The sequence below is a fragment of the Indicator indicator genome, chromosome 30 (genome assembly GCF_027791375.1).
Source record: "Indicator indicator isolate 239-I01 chromosome 30, UM_Iind_1.1, whole genome shotgun sequence".
NCBI lineage: Eukaryota > Metazoa > Chordata > Aves > Piciformes > Indicatoridae > Indicator > Indicator indicator.
In genome coordinates this window covers 1,882,674-1,898,285 of record NC_072039.1, presented here as the reverse complement: position 1 = coordinate 1,898,285, position 15,612 = coordinate 1,882,674, and the positions used below count along the sequence as shown (strand labels likewise).

The following is a 15,612-nucleotide window of genomic DNA, read 5'->3' as shown; positions in this document are numbered from 1 at the left end:
AACTTCTGACCAGCAGCAAGGACCTGAGGGCAACATTCAGGAAATTTCAAAACGTGAATGAAGCCTCCATTGGAAAATCCCAGCTGCCCACAGCCCCTCAGCCACCAAAACACCCAAGGGTGAAGGTGCTGAGAACAACTTCTGACCAGCAGCAAGGACCTGAGAGTGACACTCAGGAAAGAGCAAAGCAGGAATGCAGCCTCCCTCGGAAAACCCCAACCTTAATCACCCCCTGGCCGCTATAGGACAACGAGACCTTAATTATGGTCTTGCCCGAGCTGCTCAACGCACCACAAATGCACTGTGTAAAAGACAACTGGGAGTGGCTGTCAGAAGCCTCTCTGGCGAGCCGCAGGCTGCGCTGCCTCCGCGCTGCCAGGCGGAGTCCCGCGGCTCACGGCGGCGCTCGGCGGCTGCCTGCCCCCGGAACCCACAGTCCCCCGAGACAGGCAGGAGCCTCCCGCTGTCTGAACACACAGCTGATTGAAACACCACCCCTGCTAAAATCCACTTCCACTTCCCCCAGCAGCTCGTGGGCTGACTTCCACACCAAATTTTTTTCAGCCACTTCATTCTTTTAATTTTTTTTTTAATGAGGCAGAGAAAGGAAGGCTCTGAGGAGACCTGATTGTGGTCTTCCAGTATCTGAGGGAGCCTGAAAGAAGGCTCCGAGGAGACCTGATTGTGGTCTTCCAGTATCTGAAGGGAGCTTGAAAGAAGGCTCTGAGGAGACCTGATTGTGGGCTTCCAGTATCTCAAGGGAGCCTGAAAGAAGGCTCCAGAGACCTGATTGTGGGCTTCCAGTATCTGAAGGGAGCCTGAAAGAAGGCTCCAAGGAGACCTGATTGTGGTCTTCCAGTATCTGAAGGGGGCTACAGCTGGGGAGGATCTTTTTAGGGGGTTGGGTAGTGATAGGACTAGGTGGTGATGGATCCAAGCTAGAGAAGGGGAGATTTAGATCAGACATTAGGAAGAAATTCTTCCCCATGAGGGTGGTGAGACACTGGCAGAGGTTGCCCAGGGAGGTGGTGGAAGCCTCATCCCTGGAGGTTTTTGCAGCCAGGCTGGATGTGGCTCTGAGCAGCCTGATCTAGTGTGAGGTGTCCCTGCCCATGGCAGGGGGGTTGGAACTGGATGAGCCTTGAGACCCCTTCCAATCCTGACAATTCTGTGATTCTGTGAACCAGCTGAGCAGTAGGAAAGGAGTTCTGAGAGCAGGCAGCCTGAACCACAGTGTGCTGCATGGGATGGACTCAGCTGTGGGACCAAATCTGCACTTGTGAGACACAGAGCCCCAGGCCATGCTCCACGAGAGCAGCACAGGCACTACTCACCTGCCTGAACTTCTGGTAGATGACACCAAACTTGAAGGTGTTGTTGACCTCATGTTCATCATAGGACACAATCATCTGGGATGCCTGCAGGAAATGAGTCAGGTCAAAACACAATGATCAGGAGAGCCAACCCTGCTCAGGCTCTCAGCTCCCTTGGCACACACCACAGCACACAAGAGGAGAAGCCATCCCAGAGCAGGCAATGAGTAAGTCTGGGTACATCAGCAGTGGGCACTGCCACCCAGCTGAAGCACTCTGTGCCCTGCAGTGACCTCTCCACCCCTGCATCTCCTCCTGGACAGCTTCTTGAGCACAGGCTCAGCCCTTCTTGCTCAGTTTAAGGCGTCAAACCCAGACCCATCTTGCTTTTACTCGCCACAGTTGGTCTCTCTTCCCTCTCCAAAGGTAGGTAAATACCAAAATGCCATCAGCCCTTGGTGGCCAGTGAGCACAACGAGTTGGTGGCCCACACATGCCACCAGATGGCCACGAGCTGAGCTGCTGCCAGATGCTCACTCTGCCCACCTCCAGCACCCTGCTCACATGTCCTGTGCAGCCAGTGGCAGAGGCTGGGAGCTGGAAGGTGCAGCACAAACATCCACACACAAGGTACCAAAGCAGCCCTGCCTGACCACCTCTGTCCTATACACAACCAATTTGGGGTAAGTTACCTCACCTTGGGGTACAGAACTGGGTTGAACTTCAGCCCAGAGGCATCATCACAGAAGGCCTGTGGGCAAGGGGAAGAGCAGTCAGTGCTGGGTTCCTGGGCACATGGAACAGCCACCCCTGTCCTGCCCAAACCACAGCCAGGAGCCACAGCCAGGCTCTGGCTGCAGGAGCTCCCCAGGGGGTGCCCCATGGCCTGGCTGGTACCCAACTGAGCACAAAGCACGTCCCAGATCTCTCCATAGGTCAAAGGTGCTGCCACTTCCTCACCTCCTCTCCCAGATACCAGCCAGAGACCTGCCCAGGACCAGCAAGAAACCAGAAGCAGGACCAGCAAAAGCCATCACCCACCAAGGTCCCCCGGGCTGAGAGCCCAGGCCCTGCTGCCCAACCCAATGCCACCCAACACTGCTCAGTGCTGCCCAATGCCATCTAATGCCACCCAACACTGCCCAAGGTGCTGGGCAGGGCAGTGTGGGCTTTGCTGCAGCTATGCCAGCCCAGCACTTTACCTTTGCAATCTGGGGGATGCTGGGCAGCTTGCTGAACCCTGCCAGGGGGATCCTTTCGTGCAGTGTCTTCACTTTGGACCTGGCATGGGAACAGAACCAAGCAGCTGTGAGGGAGTGTCTGAGGCAGAGGTGCCAGGTGCAGTCCCACCCAGCCTGGTGAGGTTCTGCAGCCTCTGCTGGGGTCTGCACAGGCACAGGCTCTGGTTTTCCTCTCACCTCTGCTGCTCCTAAAAGATTAATCATCTGGAGGGAAGTGCCAGAAGGCTTCAGACACACCAGGTCTTGTCAGCCTGCAGAGCCCTGGGGGTGGATGTGCCTGGTGCCATCCCATCTCACACAGAGCTTTACACCCAGTGCCAGCAGGCTTAGCACTGAATCAGTGCCTCATGCCCAGCAGTGGGGGCCAGGCAGCCCCAGAGCAGCACAAGGAAGATGCTGCTGCTCCCTACCCCAGTCTGAGTCCCTCCATGTGCTGCCAGCCCAGCTCCAGCACAGAAACAAACCCAGGAACCCCCAGAGAGGAATTTTGTTAAACAAAGCTTTTTTTCCCCCCATACCTGAGTATAATCCTTAAATATTCTGTGCCATCTGTCTCCTCACACTTAATGGAGAGGATCAGGTTCCCAAGGCTGCTGGCTGTACAGTAGAAATTGAGATGATCCTAAAAATGGAGAAGAGAGCGTTGGTGGGGGAGGCAGCTCAGCCATGGCACTGCCCACACCCTGCCCAGGAGCCAAGGACTCCCCTGCCACCCTGGCACTATCCCTGACACCTTGGGGACACACACCCTCGCCCCTCCTCCTGGGGACTGGGGTTTTAATCCCTCTGCCTGTGGACTTCACCACCCCGCTCCCAGCTTTGTGCGGAGGAGAAAGAGGATTACCAGGCTGGGGGCAAGAGGGCAGGCGGGCTGCTGCCATGGCCAGTGCCCCGCGTCTGCCTGAGCCCCCAGCCCCACAGCCCTGCAGGTGGGGCAGGCTCAGAGCCAGCAGAGCCCACCCAGGGTGGGTGCAGGAGCAAGGCCATGTGTGTGGCCATGCCAACCATGGTGGTCTCCTCTCCCCTCCTTGCAAAGAGGGAAGTTGTACCATTTGTCCATTTTGCTCACAGCTGTCAGAATTTCTTTTTCCTCCAGGGACCTGTGGGTGCCATTTCCAGCTGCTCATTGCCCCATCCTCCCCCAGGGGCACCCATCTCCCCCAGGGGCACCCACCTTCCCCAGGAAATGCTTCCTGTAGGCTCTGGCCTCTCCTTTGCACTCCAGCTTGTAGCCATAGGTGCTGGGGCTGAGGTTCTCCTCCTCCTCCTCGCAGATGCTGCTGTCAGACGAGGTGGGCGTGCCAAGGTTCTCTGGGTCTTCAATCCAGTACCCCCCAAACTGGGGCAGGATGATCAGTGGGTATGGGCTGCCCTTCTCTAGGATCTGCAGAGATGTGCCCATGAAGGGTTGGGCAGGACCAGGGTGCATGTGTGGGGTGCAGGAGAGCTCCTTGGCCCATGTTCTGCCCCAGCACTGCCCCCTCCCACAGCAGCCCCCAGCCCTGGCACCAGGGGGGGCAAAGCCAGGCCCTCACTGGACCCTCTTCTCTCTCCCCTGGAAAAGGGCACTGAGGAAAAGCTGCAACCATAAAGGTGGGCAGAGGGAATGGGCTTTGAGCACTCCACCAGTTCCCATTGGTAGTGGGTTTGGAAAGGCACTTAGGGAGGGGGTCAGGGCACTCGGGGAGAATTGGGGGGGTCAGGGCACCCACCTCATCGATGCTGGGGTATGGGATGTAGTCTTCCTGGAAAAAGGAATGGAAACACCAGCTGTGACCAGCTGCTTCCCATCAACTGTCCCTGCAGACCACAGCCTGGCACATAGCACCCAGGGAGCACTTCCAGCCAGCCACTGCCCTGCTCCCTCCTGTCCCCAGTGTCCTGCACAGAGCAGTGACAGAGTGATGCTGTGTTGGGCATGGCAATGGGTGGCAGTCCCAGCAGCAATGCCACCACATCCCTGGGGCCCAGCCTGGGAGCCCTCCCCACTCAGGGTCTGCAGGAAAGCTCTGCAGCAGGGTCAGGGGGGTCCTTGTTATGGGTGTAAGCCCCTCAGGTCCACAGCAGACTCCCCCTGCACACCGCTCCCCACTGAAGCAGAGGGGTTGGACTAAAGCTGGATTAGGATTTCCAGGCACAGCCTCTCTGCTGCAATTCCATCAGAGCCTTGTCTTTAACCATGAGCAAACCATGTGGAGCCCTTTGGGGGCCTGCCTTTGACCAGACCATGATTAAAGCCCTGAGAGCCAGGGCAGGGCACTTGAGAGGATCCCCACAAGAAACAAAATCCAACCAACCTTATGTTTTTGGCTTCCAGCTCTCTGTTCTTCCAGTTTTGGGGCCTGTTTGGAACAGTACAAATAGGTTGGATCATGAAGAGGTTTCCAACCACACAAAGCCATGAGGGTGTTTCACTACATGGGAATCACCGTGGCACAGGTGGCATGAAAGGAGGGGACAAGCTGGGCAGAGCTGCCCACACCAGGGCAGACCCCAGAGAAAATGGGTGATGGGGATGTGGCAGGACCACCCCCTGATGTGGCAGGACAAGCCCTAGGACACAGCAGGACCACCCTGAAAATCCCTAAATGTGAGGCAGGGATGATCAGTTCCCAGGAGCTGGCACAGCACCAACACAAACTGCCCCCCATGTCTCCCTCCAGCTTCTTCATTCTTCCAGGAGGGGCTCCCAGAAGAGATCCCAGCTCTGATGGTCTGTGGGGAGAAGGCACATGCCCTGGTGTTCTGACACTTCTCCTGGGGCAGATCCTGATGTGTTTTAGTGTGTGCCCTAACCCCAGGGTGCTGAGGCAGTGCCAGCCCCAAGCCTATGCTCTGAGCCTCCCTTCACAGAGCTGCTCAGGACACTGCAGGAGAAGCTCAGGGGAGGATGCTGCCAACACCACCACTGCTCTCCCTGCTGTGCTGGGTGCTCCTGTGCCACTCTGCTGCACGGTCCAGTCTGGAGCCCTTCTGTGCCCCTTTCAGCAGCACCCACACAGCACTGGGGACTTCCCCAACAACCCAGACCATGGCAGAGTCATACAAGGGCCTCCCAGCACATCAGGTGCAGGAGGTGCTGTGGGCTCTGTGTCCCTGCAGGCTCTGTGGGGCAGGGAGGGACCCCCTGTCACCAGCACAGGGATGCTGCTCACCTGCATCTTTTCCAGCATTTCGAAGAACTCTGCAGACTGAAAAAGAGAAGAAGGAGAACTGCTGGTGACTGAAAGCAAATGAGAGCCCCAGGCACAGCAGGCAGGGACACCAGACACCCCCCACACACCCCCCTCACACCAGGCACTCTGGCCCTCAGCAGGAGCAGGAAGCCCTCCTGGGTTCCTCATGTGCCCTGGCTGTCAGGTCTCTAAGGTCAGTGACCTTGGGTCTCTCAGCAGCAGTGGCACAGGCTGGAGGTGCCAAGGGGAGAGTGGGGCCAAGGAGTGATCTTGCCATGAAGCACAAGGGAAAGGGGAAAGGGAAAAGAGGAAAGCAAGCAGCTGCTTCAGGCACACACCACTGCCCTGCTGTGTGCTGCTTGATCTCAGGGACCAGGTAGAGACAACAGCCAGATGGCTGCCAAGTGCCAGAGGGTGCCCAGCAGTGCCGCAGGTGTGGTGTTTGCTGAGGATATGGAGCAGAGCATGGGCAGGGGGGTGCCCTAGCCCCTGCAGTCCTGCTGCTGCCCTGCCAGGCCCTGGCAGGAGAGCCTCTGTGCACGCAGATCAGCAGCAAACACCTTTCCTTCTGACGTGGAACAGGCCCAGGGTGATTGATCCAGAAAAGAAAAACAATGCCCTGGCAGACGAGACATCAACAGCAGCCCCATGCCCCTTACCTTGTGAGGTGTAAGCCCTGGGCTCTGCCCTTTGCCAGCTGTGGACACACCAGCTGTGCCAGTGCTGGGCTGCCTGTGCAGGGTTAATGCCCTACTTGCCAAATGAACTAAAGAGATTAGCTGGGACTCGATTAAAAACACTGCCTGCCTGCTCCAGAGCAGCCTGTGCCTGCAGCAGGGAGCTTGGCCTGCTACCCAGCCACGCTGGCACCCAGCCTGGGGGCTCTGCCTTGTCCCAGCAGTGCTGGTGCCCAGCTCGGGAGCTCTGCCTCGTCCCCAGCAGTGTTGGTGCCCAGCTCGGGAGCTCTGCCTCGTCCCCAGCAGTGTTGGTGCCCAGCTCGGGAGCTCTGCCTCGTCCCCAGCAGTGTTGGTGCCCAGCTCGGGAGCTCTGCCTCGTCCCCAGCAGTGTTGGTGCCCAGCTCGGGAGCTCTGCCTCGTCCCCAGCAGTGTTGGTGCCCAGCTCGGGAACTCTGCCTCGTCCCCAGCAGTGCTGGTGCCCAGCTCGGGAACTCTGCCTCGTCCCCAGCAGTGCTGGTGCCCAGCTCGGGAGCTCTGCCTCGTCCCCAGCAGTGTTGGTGCCCAGCTCGGGAGCTCTGCCTCGTCCCCAGCAGTGTTGGTGCCCAGCTCGGGGGCTCTGCCTCATCCCCAGCAGTGTTGGTGCCCAGCTTGGGGGCTCTGCCCTGTCCCCAGCAGTGCTGGTGCCCAGCTTGGGGGCTCTGCCTCGTCCCCAGCAGTGTTGGTGCCCAGTCAAGGGCTCTGCCTCGTCCCCAGCAGTGTTGGTGCCCAGCTTGGGGGCTCTGCCCTGTCCCCAGCAGTGCTGATGCCCATCTTAGGGGCTCTGCCTTGTCCCAGCAGTGCTGGGGCTTTGTCTTGCCCCAAGCCAGTGCAGCACACATGGGACACAGAGCAGGAGCATCCTGGGGCTTCAGGAACCCTCAGCACAGTGGGATTGGGAATGACAAACCCAGGCTGGGAAGAGCCCAACCACAAACCCTGTTCCTGCCCTGATCTACCTGCACTGCCCACAGGTCCCTGGGTCTTGGCATGGTCCCGGTGCTGCTGAGCTGCTCTGGGACTTTTCCCCAGGGGCCTGCCGTGATGTTCAGATGCAGAACTCTGGGTTTGACGAGCTCAGACACTGCTCCACCCACAGCCACGGGAAATCCGATTGGTGCTCTGCCAGCACACAGCAGCCCCCTGAGTCACCGGGCACCAGCAGGGTCACCTCCTCGGCACAGCAACCACCAAACCCCAGCTGGACAATCCCGATCCTCATCAGGCTTTTCCTGCTCTCAAACACATGCAAATAACTTACCGAGTCAAACTACAGCTGTAAACGCTGGGGCACTCCCAGCAAACAGCTTTTCTGGAGACAGGAGGCAGCAGCCTACTCCCTCCTCCTCTCCCCGGCCTCCCCCTCCACCTCTCCTCTAACCCCCATGCTCCCTGCCACTCACCAGGAATCGAAATGGATTTCTCAAAGCAAAAACAAAACAACGAGCAGAGGAGATGAAGGAATGAAAATGAGCCAAGGAAAACCTCGGAGACTGCCTCTCAATAAATGGGGGGAGCAAAGGTTGGGTTTACAGCAGGAGCAGCCCAGTGGCTGCCCTGGGTGGCAGCAGCTGGGACAGGAGAGCCGCCGGCAGCGCAGGCAGGCAGGGGGTGCCCCGGGGCAGCCCCGGTGTGGCTTTGGCTTTAGACTACACCCAGCAGGTATCCACTGCACCCACAGAGGGTATCAGACCCTGGGTAGGAGAGCTCTGTGCCAACAGCACTTCCAAAGGCTTCTCCATACTCTGAGCTTGGCTTAGATTCCAGTTTATCTCCAGATACCTGCGATGGACAAAGGCTCTTTGAGTCCATTGAAGCTGTTCCCAGCTCCCACTCTGCCAGAGGCTAGAACCAGAGAACCAAACCATGCAGCAGCACCAGATCCACCTGCTGGGGCAGGTTCCAGCAGAAAATTATCCAGGTATTTCATAGGAGCAGAGCCTGCATCCCCCCTGCTTAGAGCCAGCTTTACAGGGACACAAACATCTTGGTGATTAGGTGGGGACAATGACAGCCTTGTGATGCTGGGCAGGAAGTAATGGCCCTGCCAGGGCCCAGCAGCAGCAATGGTTACACTGCTCCTGACTACACCTGCCCCTGCTTCCCCCAGTGCCACCACGGCATCACCAGAGCAGACAGCTCTGTCCATCTTCAGTGAGACAAACCTGACCAGCTTCATGTCCTGACAACCTCAGAAATGCAGAATACCCAACCTGGAACCCTACAGCTGCTGTTCCTTCCCTGCTCACCTGCCCTCACCACTGAGCAGCCTGAGAGGGGATGGACAGTCCCACCCGAGTGCTGCAGCCCAGAAAAGCCCACGGTCCTATTCTGTCAGCACCAGGCACCTGGTCCACAGCACATGGTGTCTGTTCAGGCACCCAGCACCCCGGGGCCAAGTTTGGAGAGCCGATGAGGTGCGCTCAGAGCAGAAGCTGCAGTACAGCAGAGCCTGCTCTGAAGCTGTCCAAGGAAATGACAGCCAGAAAGCAAGCCCTGCCCCAGGCAGGGGCCACCAAGGATGGAGCAGAGCAGGGCACAGCTCTGCCCAGCTCCCTAGGTCACACAGCACTCACCAGCATGCCCCATAAGAAATCCATCTTCCTGCATCTGCCATGCAGCCACGGGCACTGCCACCAGCAGCCTTCCTCAGGGGTCCTGGCACCAGCAGCCAAGCACCAGCCCGGGCATCCCTCCCCACCCCACACCTCCCTTCGTTAATGTTTCTCCAAGGCAGAGGCAGGCAGCTCTGCTGCTTTGTTATTTCAAGGGGTGGCTCCCCTGGGAGGCAAAGTGCCCCAAACAGGTTGGGCAGGAAGCAGATGAGGGTTTGCAGGGGACTGGCAAGCGCCTGGTCGGATGCATAGAACCTTGGTGGGATGCACAGAGCCCCTCAGGAGAGCAGCCTGCTGGGCAAGCTGCAGCAGGAACAGGGTGCTGGGCAGGAGGCAGAAACCCCAACCTCTCCAGCTGGAATCTGTATGCACAAAAAAACCACAGCCCTTCCAAAGCTGCTGAATGACTCCCAGCTGTAAACCCTCTCAAGAGTCACCTCAGGACACCCCAATCTGCTGGCCCAGAAGATGCAGATTAGGCACTAGCAGCACCAAGGCCTCCTGTCCATGCTCCCAGTGCCTGTACTTAGCTTTTGTCCCTTTCCACGGCAGTAAGTCCTGCACAGATCTCTGGGAAGCACCTTAAAGCTTACCAAGAGGAGAGCAGGGCAGGATGAGCACTGAGGACGGTCGACTCCATGCACTCATGCTGTGCAACATCTCATCACAGGCTTGGCTCTGGTTGAGCAAACATCCAGCATCCCCCACACTGTCTATGAAGCTGATGTCTCCAGAAGGGCCAGGTCTCTGCCTCCCACCACAATGTCACCCTGGGTTTCCCCTCATCAAGCTGGTGGTTCCTTAACCCCTGACATCTCCTCTCCAGCTCCATCTCTTAAATGTCAGCAAGCCCACACCAACCCTGACCTTTCAAGAACCGATGCAGCCAAGACCAAAGCGGCAGCAGGGGCACAGAGAAGCTCCAAACAAGCAGAAACAAACCCAGTGGTCCACAAACAACCCTCACGCTGGAGACCATAAGGATTTATCTCTGTTTGGCACCTCTGGAGCTCCCTGTGCCTGGCAAAGCAGTGTCCAGGATCCTCCTGTGCCACTGCCCAGCTGCAGTGCCAGCACAGGCAGCCACAACCGCAGAGGCTCTGCCAGCGCCACAGGGCCTGAGGGCAGAGGGAGGCAGCAGGTGCCACGGGCTCCCAGCTCTGCCTTGCCTCTCTGAGAGGACAACCTGTACCATCTGCAAAAGATTCTGGAGGCCTTTAATCCTGCTGTAAAGCAGAACGAGTCGGTAATCGCCTTTTAATTGCTTTAACGATGTGAACCAGCAGTAAAACAGCAGCCTCCAGCCCTGCCCATGGAGCCTGGTTCCCTCTGCGTGTCCTCAGCCAGAGCCACCCCCAGCCTCTCCTCTGGCCACAGCCCCAGCTTGTGGTGTGAGAAGTGGCCAGAAGAGAAAGCCCTCAGCGTCTGCTTTTGGGGAGCCTGCATCACCTGGAGCAGCATCCACACACGCTTTGCCCATGCCAAACTTCCCATAGGTTTCCACGCCAGGTTTCCCAAGCTGAGGGGAGCATTAGACTAGTGTTTGAACATCGTTGAAGAGCCTGACCTGTCCCACATCACCCTGGCTCCAGCTGAGGAACAGCTGTCCTCCTCCCTGCCCACAGTGTGCCCAGGGCCTTGACACCCATAGCCCCTCCTGGGCACAGAGCAGATCCCAGCACTGGGAGCCACCTCTGCACCCGCAGTCGGGCTCAGCCTGCCTGGCTCACAGACTCCTCAAGAAGCAGAATTTCCCTGAAAACGTGTGGAAGGCAAAGGCAGAAGCCCCCAGGAGGCAAGCCCTTTGACCCAGGGCACTACCTCCGTTCTCTGCATCACCCTACTTGGCACAGGAGTGCACACACCCTGCTTGCTTGAGACTGTTTGAGCGAGATAACTGCAAGCTGGCAGATGTGGCAGTGCCCAGTTCCACCCCAGCTCGGGCAGGACCAGCTTCCAGGTCTCACCAGGCTGCTCATGACCTTCTCCTGGGGGGTTTAGGAAAAGTAAGGGAGGAGCAGAGATGGGGAAGCACCAGGTCCCAGGGCACGGCCAAAGTAAGCGGCCAAGCGGTCCTGGCAGGAGGGAGCCGTGGGTCAGGCTGTGCCAGCAGCCCTGCCCGCCGGGGGGATGCGCCGTCTACCTCCAGCTGGCAAGCAGCCGCCCGCCGCGGCGCCCAGGGAGGGCTGCTCGCAGGATAACAGCTCTGGGATTCTGCACCCTGCTTGGCACCGCCGCCCGTGATTGCGTAACGCGAGAAGTGGCACAGGATGGGCCCCGCCGGCACGCACGACCGCGCCGCAGGCTGGGCTCCAGAAACCGCCTACCGCTGCTCCCGCGGCAACAGCCCCGGCTCCGGGCAGCCGCTGCGTTGGCAGCGCCGCTCCGTGCCAGCTCCGAAACTGGCAGCCAGGCCGGACCGTGCGCCCACCGCGGCAGCGCCCTCACACTCACCTTCATGCTCGGCGGGGCGGTGAGCGGGGGGGACAGCGGCCGCTCCGGGACGGTCACATCTGAGCTGTTCAGCAGCTCCTGCTTCCTGAAAAACCAAAGGCAGGCGTCAGGTTCCCCCCGTGCCGGGCAGCAGCGCCAGGCGGCAGATAAGAGCTTATCTTCCCTGGCAAAGCCGCGGGCGGGCAGGCTGCTGGTGAAGCAGCATCTTGAATCGGAGAGAAACCCAAAACAGACGGCAAGAAGAGATGACAAAAGCCACCCGCAGAGTCCCGAGCCCAGGATGGGTCGAGACCCCTCCCTGCCCCACCAAGTGCCCAGATTGCACCCCCAGGACCCAGCCAGAGCTGGTGGGGTGATGTGGGGCTGGTGTGGTGGTGCTGGGACAGCAGGGATGGGTTTCTATGACAACCCATCCCCACAGATGGTGTCCTTCCATCTGGCACCATCCCTGCCTGGGCAGGATGCGTGGCCCATCAGCCTCCCAGCAGCCGTGGATGGCAGAGGAGGGCTCCAGCTTGGTGACAGTGGTGTGAGCCCCAGGGACACCTCGCTGGGGTTTGGCAAGGCCCAGAGAGCCTCTTTGCTCACAGAGCAGCCCCACCGGTGCTGAACGTGGAGGCTGTGAGAGGCATCCTGAGGTTACAAGAGCCCAGGGAAGCAGGAGCAGCCCCTGCACCACAGACCTGCCACAACCCCCCCACACCAAAAAGCCCTTAAACCTGGAAAAGGCACAGCCTCAGCCCTCCAGCAAGGAGCTGATCACATCATCCCTTCCCTTCAGCCCAGCAGCTTTCCAGGCACAGGACCGCCAGGCCACTGCTCGCAGCAGCGCCGCCAGATGCTCCCCCGGGAGTCAGAAAATCTGAGATTTAATTTGCTTCCTCTCGTCCCTGCCAGGTTAGTCCTGCAGAAACCAGGCCAAAATTGCCCAACTGTTTATCTTGCAGGAAGGAGGTTTGGTTCCCATGGCAGCCCACCCAGGATGGCACAGCACAGTGTGGCATGCACGGCAGCCGGGCACCAACACCCACCCCAGGCCCTCTCCAAAACATGCAGCTTCTGCCAGCAGGTGGGCACTGGCCACCTGCAATGCCTGCCCTCATCACCAGCCTCTCCACCCTGGCTCCTGCCCTCTGCCACCAGGTCTCAGCTCTTGTGACAGCAGGTGGCAACCAGGTGCTGGTCACTGGGAAGCTTCCAGTAGCCACAGCCCCTCCTTGGCAGGGTCCTGCACACCATGGGGGTGGCTGTGGGGATGTGGCAGGATGCAGAGGGGTTGTAGTGGGGTGCAGAAGGCACAGCAGGCAGGTTTTCTGCAGGAACATTGATGTCACGGCGAGTGCAAGGCCTCAGCACCACTTCTGTGAGCAAAGCAGCAGCTGTTGGCCTGCATCCCTGCTGAACCAGAGCCTGAGGAAGTGCAGCTCCTGCTCCTCCTGCCTGTGAGCACAACTGTTCCTGCCGATGGACTGCTCCTGCTGACACCTGACTCCAGCTCCTGCACCACATCTATAGGTACAGACACACAGAGGCAGCAGCCAGCAGCTGGAGCCTGTGTCTCTGCACCTGGCATGATGGATGCGGCTGGGGGGCTGGCAGCTGTCAGTCTGCACTAGTACATCTGGACAGGGAAGAAGCAGGGAGCTGTGGTGTCTGTGACCACAGGAAGGAAGAGACAAGCAGGACACGGATCCAGAGTCAACAACCAAGGAACAAGGATCAATGGAGCTCAGCCGTAGCCAGGAGAACACTGAATGGATGTTGGAGGAAAGCCAGGCCTGGGGCTCAAGCCCATAAATATGTCTCAGAGGTGGAAGATCAGCCCAGGTGGAACATGGGGCATCAGCATGGCATGAGGGGATTGGAATGACACAGGGTGATCAGCATAGTGAGGGGCAGGGTGGCACACCACCATGCCAGGCAACACCACAGCCAAGATCAACTGCTAGCATGTGGGGACTTGGCTCACAGGCCCATAGGACCCACTAAACCAAACCCTCTGGGTAGTGGTAATTAATTGCTGACTGCACTTCTCAGGGCAGGACATACTTCTCCTGGAGCTGGGGATCCTGCCAGGCTCCTCCTAGGGCATGGGCAGCTGCAGGCAGGAGCACTGGCCTCTGGGCTGCAGTGCAACAGAGCAGGAGGAGCAGAGAAGAAAGCTGCCCCACACTGCAAGGGACCAAGAGAAAGTGGGGCCAGCAGGACCTGTCCCCTCCCTATCACATGGCACCAAGGACTGTGGCATCGCCCAGGCTGTGCAGCAGGGGAAACATTCAGTGCTTTGTGCCCAAACTTGAGTCCAGACCAAGGACTGACATTTCACATCAAACCAATCCCCACCTTTGCTTCTTTCCTATTTGAAACCTGAGCAGGTCACATCTGCCTTTCATTGTCACCTCTCATGGAAGCTCTCAGCATCTTCCAGCCTTTCAGTACAAGAAATAAGTTAGAACCATGTGAGATGGCCCATGGGTAACAGCAGAACCCAGGGTCCTGCCCATCTGCTCTGCCTCTCAGGCTCCTTCCTTCTCTCCTCTCCACAAGCTCACCATGACTCCACTGCTGAGAACACACCGAGGATGGCAGATCCTCACTGCCTGCTCTTTGACTTCCTAGGATGTGAAAGCACAGCCTGATCTGCAGCACATCACCCACCCTGCACTCCCCTTGCTTTGAACCTCCAGCTCTGCCTGGCTGCACTAATCTGCACCGTAGCCCTCAGAGGCAGCAAACATTTCAGACTTCCCAAAGATTAAAGTTCCAGGGATGCACACAAATAAATTTATTTGATCTGGGATTTGTAGCAGGTTGCCATAGCATCGTATTCTAAGTATTATAAAATCACTCAGACAACTTAACAACGTGTTCCTCTCTCACATGCTGATTGCTGCTTCGGGGCCAAACTGCTGGAACTGCTCCTGCAATTCCAGGGAGAGCCAAACAAGCCCCTCCATGGCCACTGTGTGCCGTCAACTTCCACACACTGGCAACAGCTAAAGTCACAGACACAGGCTCCAGGGGTCTGCTGACGCCAGCCACAGGGCCAAGGGCCACCAGCCCAACTCCCAAACAGATCTTCCCCCGCCCCGGGGTGGGAAGTGAATCATGAGGAGGATGAGCACGTCCTGCTCCGTGCTCACACGGACAAGCAGCCCCCCGGGATCTCCCCTGACGCCGATGCCGGCGGCTGCTCACGGCAGCCCCACGCCTGCACCGGACCTCAGCAGGCACCAGGGGACTCCAAAGCACAGCAAAGGTCCCAGGAGCTCCTCCAGCGAGGAGTCCAGAACGCAAATAGCATCCTGGGCTGATCCTCAGCAGTGTGGGCAGCAGGAGCAGGGAGAGGATTCTGCCCCTCTGCTGCGCTCTGCTGAGACAACCACCTGCAGTGCTGGGGCAGCTCTGGAGTCCTCAGCACAGACAGGGACCTGTCCAAACAGGACCAGAGGAGGCCACAGCAATGCTGGGAGGCCTGGAAGCCCTCTGCTGCTAGGCCAGGCTGAGGGAGTTGGAATTGTTCACCCTAGAGAAGAGAAAGCTCCAGGAAGACCTTCTGGTGGTCTTTCAGTGCTTAAACGAGAGCCCTGCCATCCCAGCATGGGTCCTGTGCCCCTCCTGGGCCTGTGGGGCTGAGCTCAGGGCGGGACCCCACTGCTCCAGACCCCACAGGCAGGCACAGCCCCCATAGCCAGGGCTGCTCCTCCTGCTTGTCCCAAAGGGAGACAAATGGCAATTTTCCCCCCCTTGTTTTGAGCACCTGAGTTCCTGACACAGCAAGGGCAGGTGAAGCCTTTCTGTTTAGAGCATCCCTGATCACATCCCAAAAGTTCCCACAGATTCATATCCCAATTCATTTGGCAAACCCACCAGCAGACCAAAATCCTGATGAAAACATCCCATGGGCACCAAGCTAGGGCAGTGGGACCCCCAGGCCCAAACCCTCACTGCTGAGTGCACCCCTCCCCTCCTGCAGCCTAATGAAGGACTTCTGATGCATGCCACCTTCTTGGTTTGCTCCTCTGATTTACCAGCCAGGCTCTGCATTGACAGGCTCTGTTCCTACAGCCCACCCATGGGAAGGGGAGATGTCCACACAT

General features: G+C 58.6%; 1 protein-coding gene across 1 annotated transcript in view; it reads right to left on the bottom strand.

Moving 5' to 3' along the window:
• The window catches only part of RAP1GAP2 (RAP1 GTPase activating protein 2), a 63,190-nt gene that overhangs the window by 9,345 nt on the left and 38,233 nt on the right, over positions 1-15,612 (bottom strand). Inside the window, exons 4-12 of the mRNA XM_054394308.1 lie at positions 11,513-11,597; positions 5,710-5,745; positions 4,852-4,896; positions 4,267-4,299; positions 3,729-3,938; positions 3,073-3,176; positions 2,516-2,594; positions 2,011-2,064; positions 1,335-1,418 (exon numbers count right to left, since the gene is read on the bottom strand). Coding sequence (XP_054250283.1) covers positions 1,335-1,418; positions 2,011-2,064; positions 2,516-2,594; positions 3,073-3,176; positions 3,729-3,938; positions 4,267-4,299; positions 4,852-4,896; positions 5,710-5,745; positions 11,513-11,597 — 730 coding nt within the window. The remainder of the gene's footprint in view (positions 1-1,334; positions 1,419-2,010; positions 2,065-2,515; positions 2,595-3,072; positions 3,177-3,728; positions 3,939-4,266; positions 4,300-4,851; positions 4,897-5,709; positions 5,746-11,512; positions 11,598-15,612) is intronic.